Source organism: Apteryx rowi, unplaced genomic scaffold, assembly GCF_003343035.1.
Source record: "Apteryx rowi isolate R43461 unplaced genomic scaffold, aptRow1 scaffold_22, whole genome shotgun sequence".
NCBI lineage: Eukaryota > Metazoa > Chordata > Aves > Apterygiformes > Apterygidae > Apteryx > Apteryx rowi.
In genome coordinates this window covers 1,771,849-1,782,439 of record NW_020448530.1, presented here as the reverse complement: position 1 = coordinate 1,782,439, position 10,591 = coordinate 1,771,849, and the positions used below count along the sequence as shown (strand labels likewise).

The 10,591-nt window shown below is 38.1% G+C and overlaps 1 protein-coding gene across 13 annotated transcripts in view; it reads left to right on the top strand.

Annotated features, from left to right (window-relative positions):
• CTBP1 (C-terminal binding protein 1) overlaps positions 1-10,591 on the top strand; it is a 254,568-nt gene that overhangs the window by 205,735 nt on the left and 38,242 nt on the right. For 7 of the 13 annotated variants that reach the window (XM_026064577.1, XM_026064576.1, XM_026064587.1 and 4 more), the window contains one exon: positions 9,722-9,876. In XM_026064577.1, coding sequence (XP_025920362.1) covers positions 9,722-9,876 — 155 coding nt within the window. Of the gene's footprint in view, positions 1-4,341; positions 4,378-5,906; positions 6,124-6,680; positions 6,730-9,721; positions 9,877-10,223; positions 10,324-10,591 lie in introns of those variants that run through there. The other 6 variants (XM_026064585.1, XM_026064584.1, XM_026064586.1 and 3 more) reach the window with 5 other exon arrangements.

Genomic DNA, 10,591 nt, shown 5'->3' with positions numbered 1-10,591 from the left:
AAAAAAAAAAAAAAAAAAAAAAAAAGTTGTAAAGATAAGACAGCTAAGTATTCATGTAGAATAGTTCAGTACTGTTATTTTTAGTGTCATTTGAGTGTGTTCTGCTGACCTCAAAAAATTAAACCTTGTGAAACTAATTTGATATCCAAGGCCCCACACTTGCTTATCTTCAGGTTTTTTTGATAAGGAAAACAAGGTGTGCCCCAGGTAATAGTTTAACGTTCTTGGCCAAAGTACAGGTGTGCTGTTAGAAAAATTGCTCTCAGTGTTTGGGATCAGAATAAAGGAAGTCTTTGATGTTGGCTCCTCTTGGGTTACTGGGTTTCTTTCTCTGAGGGAGCATCCTGCGCAACACCTAAAATGTAGGAAGAGCACAAAGAATAGCCATCCTGACAGGCTGTGTTCAGCAGTTATACTCTGTAATACATCACTGGCAGTGTCTTTAAAACATGATGTGAAATTAATGCTCACAAAAGTGACTGCATTCACAGCCCTAGAAAATGTTATTTTCTTCCCAAAGCATACATACAGCTCGGGGAGTGGGTTCAAAACAAAACCTGCTGGAGTGATGTGACTTACTGTAGGAGAAATATTTTAGGAGTAGAGATAGATTTATTTTTATTTTTTTAACTTACTTCCTTTCTAGTTCACATACATAATATTCTACAGACAGATCAAGAGTAATTCCTTGAGTGTTCCACATTCTAAATTTATATTATATGGATGTTCAGCCTATATGAAATTCCCAGCAAAGACACCAGCTCTGATAACATGGTAAAAGAAAGTATTGCTTACTCGCTTCTTTGTATTGAGTGCATTTCGCTTCATGTGGAATTAAGCCCTGTTTTGCCAACCTGTTATAGGCTTGTGCTCTGTCTCCTGATTGTCTTCAAAAGCAGCCAGTCCTGCATCTTCTGGGGAAAGTGTCTTAGTATATCTTGGCATGATCTGTATTGTTACTGGAATGGCGAAGGGAGTTAATCATTCTGCTCCCATTAAAATTGTTGAAGCAGATTGTTTTTCCAGTTCCTGTCAGGAGGGGTTTTCTAGCCTTTAAAAAAAAAAAAAAGAGAGAGAGAGAAGGAAAAAGTCATACCCAACCTATAAAGTTTATAGGGTAACGTGTAAGCTCCGTTATATTTTAAACTAAAGTTCGGGTGTGTCTTGGGCTATTTTCTTTTTTCCCCTGCAGTTGCTATTTATTAACCTACTCCATGGTAGCTGTCTCGGGAGTTGGTGACAGTAGTTATATACGGGGAATATGGTGCGTTGTAGGAATGTCTTTGATGCAAGCTTGATTCATGCGTTCGGTTTTCTGTTTTAGAGAGATTGTCTCATCCGTAACTAGGAAAGAAGCTGATGTCAATAGTTAGAATTATGGGCAAAAGTGACTGCTGAAGTGTGTCATAATTTTCACGTTCTTTGATTCTTCGTTGTATATATTGTACTGAGTTTCACTGCATTGCTTCCTGTTAGTTATAAAGGAGTTTGTGGCTTAAGCCACAGTCTGCAGGCAGGGGCATTTCACAGTCACCTTCAAACTGGTGTTCGAAGTAATAAATGTGGCAGCCTTAGCCAAAATTCCTCTGAAGCTGGGATTAATGGAAGTGTACTCAGCTTGGGCAGTTCCACCATTTGAGATATGTTTCTAATTTTTTTCCTCCTTCCTTTTCTTCTTACTTAATAAAGTCAAAAATACTTGAAACCCAGTAAAGTCTTTACTGTGGACGGGCACTGAAATGCTGCATATCAAGGGAAAGCTCTGTTCTTCAAATTGTTTTTCCTTTTTGTGGCATTTGCCTTCATGTAGCTGTTATTTTAAAATGGCACCTCTACAATACTGTATTTGGTATATCTTTTACTGCTAATACTTACACTTACTTGGTTTAGTGTTTGATGTAGTTATTACTGAATATTGTGGTTTAATTTGCTTTTTAACCTTCATAGACAATTGAAACATTTTTTTACAGTAACGCTTTGTTATTACCGCTTGTTCATTTGACATTAAATAGGTGTGATTCATATTTTCAGACTTATTTGAAAAGCATTGGTTAAGATTAGGCATATCGTTATAGCATGCTCATAATATATCATTTGAGTAATTTTTTTGATAGATGTGCCGTACTTCCTGCTAGTTTTCACATGGATGTTTGAAGTAAATGTGTAATTAATACAAAACGTTGCCAGATGATTTTGTTTCCACTAACAGAACTTTATTTCTGATCATAGGCTTCAAAATTTCTCTGGTAGGAAGTTCATTTTTTGTACCCTGACAAGCGTTGAGGGTTTTGAGACATGCTGACAGACATTAGAGAAAAAAAAGCAGAATTACTAGATGTTTAAAAAGGATTACTTAGACAATGCTTCTAAAAATTAACCATATTCTCACAGTTACGAGACCATAATATCTGAGTGTGCCACATTTATTTTCTGTGCAAATATGGAGGAGTAATGAGGAATCTTGATTACCACTAACAGCAGGGAAAATGTAGAATTTTCTAAATAGAAATCATTGACCTATTTTGTTTAGATTGTGCCAGAAGGGAAAATCAAGCAAGATAGTTGTATCAAAATGTTCTGTTTTGAGGGCTTTGTGTTGTATGATGTAGCAATCTGCTTGGGTACCGATTTCCTGCAAGGGGTAAAGTAAAGATGTGATGCGTGTATTAAGTCCAAGTACCCATGGAAGTCTATGAACCAGGGTGGTAACTATGTAGTAAAGTTGGTTACGTATTTTATATAAGCGAAAGAGCTGTGAATGTCATGGAGAGAGCCTTTGGGTGTATTTCAGTCTTTGCAATTAGCAGGAGGATATAAATGGGTGTGACTGCTTTGCACATCGTTGGGTCAGCCCTGCACCGGAAACCACTCTTATTTTTCTTGGTCTCTTGCAAATTAAAAAGAAAAGAAGGAAGATGACTTGTTTTTACTGCGTTTGGGTAAATAAAAAGCATAGAGTGCAATAGCATCCATTAGCTATGCTTTGTTTCGGTAAAGTTTCAGCGTGTTTAGCATTAACCTTTAAGCCCTGTAGACTGTCAGTAGACATATGCATAAGGTGAATCTTAGGCTTAGTCTTCTCTTATATGTACATTGTAAGGTGCAGGTCTTATTTCTTTGAAAATCAGTTTGGGATTGTTTCTGTTAATTTCAGTAAAACTTGCAGCAGGTCCCTAAAATCTCAAGAAGTCCAGCCAGAAACATTAAATGGAGGGGGGAAAAAAAAGGGAAATAAAAGTCCATCTGCTAGGTGAGGCAGGCTTCCAAGCCCAGCTTTCACCCATGCCCTGTTTGGTGGTGGTCTTCATGAACCCCCCTGCCACCATCAAAAAGAAATATCGTGGGAGATTAACTCCTGAGTTGCACTGAAGACGGTGGCGAAGGATGGTGGCGCTGATTCTGGAGGAACCAGGAGATTTTAGTGTCAGATAGCATATATTTTAGAGGCTGAATATCAAAATGATGAAGACTGTTAAACGTGCTTTTTCTCTTGCATGCGTTTCACTGATCAGTATACCCGCACTGTATTTCTAAGCTTGTTGCTACTTGCCTGATTTTAGAGTTTTGTTCCACCTTGATTCTAAGTGTCGCTTGAGGCCGTGCCACACCAAACACGACTGTCAAAACAGAGTCCCAAATTTAAAAATTCATCATGTACCATAAACCATAAAACATGACTATGCATGGCATTTCCAGTAATTTTTATAGCGCATATTGGCAAATCTAATTCGTAACAGCTTCTGCGGTCATGTTATGAGTGGGATTTTTTTGCTTGTTTTGACAACATTTTACTTGAGTTAGCGTAAACATTTATTATGAAAAACATCTAGTTTTTTGAGGACTTGGGATAGATAAGTGACAACCTTGACCAAATTTACAGCCTAAGTAAGAATATAAGGTAAAACTAGATGCTGTAGGGGTTAATTCTCATGTTAATGTGCAAGACTAAATTAGTTGAATGTCCAACCTGTCATTTTAGGGTCCTGTTTTTGTAAATGTTAATTGTTTTGTTTTTTTCGTTGTTTGCATTTTGTTGAAAATGTAAATCACTTTGATATTTTACAGTGCATAGGGGAAGTTTTGTAGGAAAAATTCTTTTAAAAGGACATTGTCAAGGAACTTTTCCTGCTTATTTCATCTTTCACACTTGTTTCTAAGAACCCCAAGAAACTTGAAAATGCAAACGCTCTCATTTCCAGTGCTGCTCTCCCATTTCATGTGCATATTGGTTTGTCGTTATAGGGTTACTCATAAGTGTTGTGCTTTTTGGCATTGATGTATTTTTCAGAAAAAAGAATTGAAGCATTTGTTTTGAAAAAAGAAAAACACATTTAAAGAATTACATGGACTTTGCAAACAGATTTAAGAAAATGAAAGGTAGGTCAAATTTTCGGCCTACAAACCTGACAATGTCCTTTAATTTTAACATTTATGCCTTTTTTGAGAGACATTCTTGATTCTTACAATGTTATATTGATCAGTGGCAGAAAAATGTAAAAGTGACATTGTTAATCTTTGTTAATAACTCGTCTTGTTGCCTTGCAGTATGTTTTCTGTTCTCTTGTCAGCAAATGGCTTCAATTGAAAACCTACATTGAGATCACTGTTATTTGTGTAACGGGATCGCTTTAGTTACTGTCGGTTTGTAACAGAAATGGTTGTTTGGGAAAAGATTTAAAATGATCAAAGCCTAGACTGTGTCAGGGGGAAGTTTCTTACCCTGCAGTTGTCAGCATGTCTAATTTTATTTGCTTGAATGTGCCCCTTGGAACGCAGTGTGCGGAGGTGCGTGCCCTTGTTTCAAGAGTGGCAGGAGGTGCAGGTACGACTTGGGAGCGGGGAGGAAACTAGAGCTTTGGTGTAGGTCGTCTTTTCTTTCAGCTTTAAGAAAATATATCTCATGATGAGTTTGGGCTGATAATTTAAACCCCCCCCCCCAATGCTGTCAGAGGTACGGAGGCAGTAGTTCAAGAGCTTTCCTCTCCCATTTTGGTGGCCAAGTTGGGTGATAAGTTCATTAATCCTCTGGTTTGCAGGACAGCACAGTCACTTGAGTTGCTTGTGCACCGGGCTGACCTCATATCAGGTTCTGTAGCTGAAAGCTGCTTTTTAGTTTTTCAAGATTTTTCTCTAAAAAACAGACTAGGATGAGATTTTGCTGTTTTTTGTTGTTGTTTGTTTGTTTGTTTTAAGAGCAGCTAGCCCAAATTGCAGCCTAAAAAAGGCGCTCTTCTGTTGTCCGTATGTAGCTCTTCAGTACGTGGCTAAGTTCTCTGACTGTGTGTGTGCGCGTGCGCGTGCGTGTGTATATTGTACATGGCATTATTTTAGAAAAATTCCAACAGTCGCTGACACAGTAGCTGCTGCTGAGGCAGGAGCTTTACTACCAGACATTTTCCACAATGTGGGGGGGAAAAAAGCGCCACAGTGCCACTAAATAGCTGGATTGAGCTGTCAGGAAAACCTTTTATCTTGAATACATTTAGATAACCTTAAGGGCCTGACTTATACCCAGCAAGTTCGGAGTTAAGGCTTCTCACTCTACCTTCAATACTCACTGCAGCGCTTGGCTTTCCAGCACCGGTGGTATTGGAGATCCCACACCATCCTCAGACCCCTGCTCACCTAGGCCAAACACTTACCACGCGAGCGGTGCCGGCCGTTGCGGGTGCGGGTGTCTGCAGCAGCCGCTGTCCTGCGCGGGGCTGCGCGCCTCCTGACAGCCCGCTGATTTCAGTGGGGTGTTGATGGATGGGGGCAGCCCGGCAGGGGTGGTGGCGAGCTGCAGCGAGAGGGGGAAGGGGGCAGGTGCAGTGAGAAGCTTTAACTTTGAGTCTTCTGGCTTCTGTGCGCACCAGTCAGACCCTTAATGTTGTTTTAATGTATTTTTTGTGTTTAATTTTTAGTAAAAATTTGAACACGATCCAGGCTACAGAGGTTGCAGTGGATAAGAAGTTTAAAAGCTTTGGTTCAAGATTGCAGGAGGCTGCGAGAAAAGTTAAAGACATGGAAATGAGGATCGAATGACAGGCTGCTATTTTGCCTCAGAATACTGAAGATTGTAAAGCATTGAGAAATCGAATTCATGACCCTGGAAATCAAGCTCAGATTAAGAAATGTCAGGTTGGTAGGGGTTCCCGAAAGTCTGAAGTTAGGGTAAATTCCCATAATAAATAATAAAGGTTCTAAGATACGGGGGTGGATGGTATAATTTTTATTATCTGTGTTATGTACAATGCTATACCATATACCTGAGTAAGCCAACTAAGTAAATTTCTTTTTTTTTTTTAAATAAGTTTCATGTTTGTGGTGCAGAATGTCATTTTTGACTAGTTTACAGTTATTCCTCTCTGGCACTGAGTTGCATGATTTACTGTCAATGCAGGCATGGAAAATATTGCTCTTAAATACACATTGCTTTATCCTGCCACACTAAGGGTCTGCTGTAAAACCAACCACGTGGTGCAGCGTGACATTTCTAGATAAGGAACAGGCAGAATGTGTCTAAACGGTGGAAGAAACATTTTTTGTTCAGAAGGTTCCAATTCATAGCGAAACTGTGTCTTTTGAAATGTAAACTTTAAATAGAGACTGCCACTGTGATTAGGTTACCGTAAGTTTACTTAAGTGTTGAGCTATTGTCTGTAGCTCAGTGATAGGGTATTTAGGCAGAAAGATTGTGCAAGAGGAAGTCTATGCTGGAGTTCAGAAAGGATTTTGGCAAGCGAGGTATTTGTAGTGTTTTCATGGTCAAGGTCACTGGGTATATTTGAGTTCTGAGGAGTCTATTAACAGGACCAAGTCTGAGATTTTCTTGGGTAAAAATATCCTTCTACTTATTTTTCTGACTTTCATTTCTGTACTCTGGGCCTGGGTCTGGTGTACCACTTAATCACCAGCATTAGGCAAGAGTAGCTTAGTTAAAATCAATAGTGGCCTAAGGGAAAAATAAGCCACACTCTCACATATTTTCGAGGATTTTTTTATTATTATTATTATTTTTTAAGTTGTGTTCTGTCATACTGTGTTTTATGCTTTTTAAAGAGTAGTTCTAGTCAGAAAAGTGATTCTTAAAACGACAATTTTTTAATCTCATCTTCTGTTCTCTATAGTTTTGGACTTTCTGTGCTCTTCTGTTGGCAGAGATGCTTTAGTTGCAGCTATAAGGGAATCAGCTATACCATATTCTTCCTTAATCACCTTCAACAGTTATCAAAGTTATATTTTCTTTTTTTTATTTTAGTTAGGGCTTAAACTTGTCATTCAGATCTGACTTTGCTGAACTGGCAGAGATGATGACCATAGCATTTCATTTGTAAAAGGAGCACTGTTTATGCTATTCGATATGAATAGGACTTGCAATGCCATTTTACATTTATGTTTCAAAATATAATGGCATTTTATTAATATTATTACATGTATTATTTTGAAAGAGACATAAGTAGGTCTATAACATCCTTTATTTTAGGGTATTTCTAAATATATTTAATATGGGGTTTTATAATTAAGTTCCTATTAAAGAGTAGTAATTATTCTCTGGATAACTGTGTAGCATTTACACTGTATTCACGTTATGTTTGTGTCCTGTACCACATTATTAGAATGTGGTTAATTTATTAAAAATATGACTGGTGTATAGGGAATGTGGCTCTTTCTGGTTCATACAAGTAACAACAGTAAGATAGCAAGATGCAGAATTTTAAAAAGTTGTATTAAAAAGGCTTCCATTTAATTTTGGTGGCTGGATATAAAGTGCTAGTTTATAGAAATAATCAGTGAATTTTTTCTGTGCATCAGAAGTACTTCTAAGGATGTCTGTTGCAACAGAGGTTAGGAGCTGATGCGCTTAAAGAGTTTTCATGAGTATCCTCCCCACAGCAAGCATTGCTGGGGAATATTTTAACATCTGAAATGCCTGTCAGCTATGGTGTGAACACTGCGGTTGCAGCCCATAGGCATAATCAGTTGTTGGGAGATGCTGGGACTAGAACAAAAAAGAAACCAATGCATTTAAGCAGTGACAAAATACAAAATAACTGGTTAGGATCTGTTGCCTTCATGTCCTGAGTCTGAGAGCTCCTTTTGCTGTTTGCTGCTGAATAAGCAATTAAAAGTGTATTGTACAGTTACAATTAAATTAAAGCTAGCTGCAATTTCTAGAAGCTTTCCGGTTGAGGTGCTAGCTAAAACAGCATGGATATAGGAAAACTTCCAATCTCCCTGCTTTAATCTTCAAGTGTAAAACTGTTTGAATAGGTAATAAAATTTAAATGCCAGATTGTGGTAGGGATCATTTTGAGTTTGATGGGGTGAACACAAAACTTATGGGTGCAGCCTAGGCAGTAAATTGAGATATTGAGGGTAACAGTGTCCTTAGTTGTACTCGTTCAGCCTCAGACCTGCGTTTCATCCCAGTGAGGAAATAAAACGCTCCTTCCGGTGACTAGCAAAAATCCCTTTCCCCAGCAGCTGGATTCCTTTACCGGGTATCTTGTATGTGGAGGCGACAGTCTCTCGGGGTTTGCTTTTTGATCCAGTCTGGGACTTAACATGCAGGGATTTCTTGCAGGAGATAGCTGGGGAATCCCAGTCTTTTGCTTTAGTGTTACACTAACTTGTATTATCAAACAATAAGGGAAGTTTTAAATTCACACTGCAACAAATGTGTGTAACCAAAATCTGTATACAAGAAATATCTGGCCTGAATCTCTTTGCAGTGTTTTAAACTGTTTGTTTTGAAAGAGGAAAAAAATCACATACTCTATTCTTGTTTTCATTTTTCCTTATCTCTATAGGAAGTCCCTTTTTTCCACCCATACTTAACTACTTTTGTATAAAAGTAGTGGTTTAATATTATTGCTCTGTATACTTATAGCATCTATATTGTTAAAAAGATGCTCTCAAAATATGTTGTTGTAAGGATTACTTTTCATTTTAAGACTCTACAAAGAGGATATATGTGAAGCCTGCACTTTCAACTGTTTTTTCTTCCTCAAGTATTAAACACCTGTATTTCTTTGTTGCTGTACAGTGTTCCCCTAAGTGTGGTGTTGATTTAGGAATGGGTGTTTTGTTAATATTTTGTCAGAGAGGTTTTGATGGGGGATTATGTATGATGTGTTTATTTGACTAAGTCATACAGAAGTGTCTCATAAAATTTATAAGTCTAAGCAGATCTATGTAGATCGGTATTAAGCTTTTATACTTTGACATTGGGTCTTCAGTAGATATAAATTTTTGCAGTAATAATTTTTTCAGTGTGATTTTAGTCTCAGCAGACGAGTATCATATATGTAAATTGAATACTCACTGCATTGCTTATGGTATTCCATAAGTTATGCTCTTGCTGGCCTGGACAAGATTTTTTCTCACTCTGTCTAGAGCTTACAAAGTGTGGAATCCAATCAAACTATAAATCTTGGTTACGACTGCACAGACACTTTTGATAGTGCAGTAAGGATGTCTCTTTACAAAACAAGTTTACTGTTCCCCTGGTGTTTTCTTTCACCTTCTGTTTTCAGCCTCTTGAGCCCCCATAGCATTTTTATCTCTCAGCTCTTATTTTCTTTATTTTGCTTGTTACGATCGTAACTCTGTTCCTGTTTTAGTGGCTTCAGTCCTTGAAATCTTTTCCTGTTATCCGAATACACAGACTAGCTGTAATCTATTTTTTATTAGATTATCATGGCTTGAATAACACTTTTTCTCTGTTTCTTCATAGGCATTCGACCCCCGATCATGAACGGGCCCATGCACCCGCGCCCTTTGGTAGCATTGCTGGATGGCAGGGATTGTACAGTAGAAATGCCTATTCTGAAGGATGTAGCCACAGTGGCATTTTGTGATGCTCAGTCTACACAAGAAATTCATGAAAAGGTAATACTACACTGTGATATGGTATAAGTGTTTTAGAAAACAAAATGCAAATATTTTTATGATTACAAGCAGAGAGACTGTTCTGTGTTAGTTATGGCAGTGCGTTAGCTCTTGCAGTTTGGTTAACAGTCGCGGTTATCTGAGTTAGTAATTTAACTGACCATTTCCAATAAATGACGAACGCAAAAATGCCTGTGTTGAAATACACTCCTGTGCAGCGTGTCTTTCGTTGGATGTTGTTTAGTATGCTTACCTGCTGAATATAGTGGAATTAGATGCATGGAGAAAGTTAATCTGGGAGAAAAGTATCTTTATATGATATTTTGAAATGCTTCTTGGAAACGCTGTTGATGAGCCTTTGACTGGAAAGCCGAATGCAAGTATTGGATTGGCTGTGCTAAGAACTTTCGAACTTCTCTGCTTCGCCAAGGAATCGTGCAAATGAAGGTAGGAGGCCGCATGCACTGAGAACTGACACCGCAGAAAAGTGTTTCAAAACAAATACTAATCAAAACTTATTCAGAAAATGAATTTAAAAGTGTATTCTAAATGTATGTTATTCCAGAAGTTTGCACGACCATTAATTGCCCTTTCCTGATAGTTTGGAAAGCTGGAAAACAGCTATGGGTCTTAATATTGTCAAAGGCTTTCTAGTTTTCTTAGAGGGCAGCAGGATACCCATTTTCATGGTGATGTCAAAGGGAGCCAGCTGACC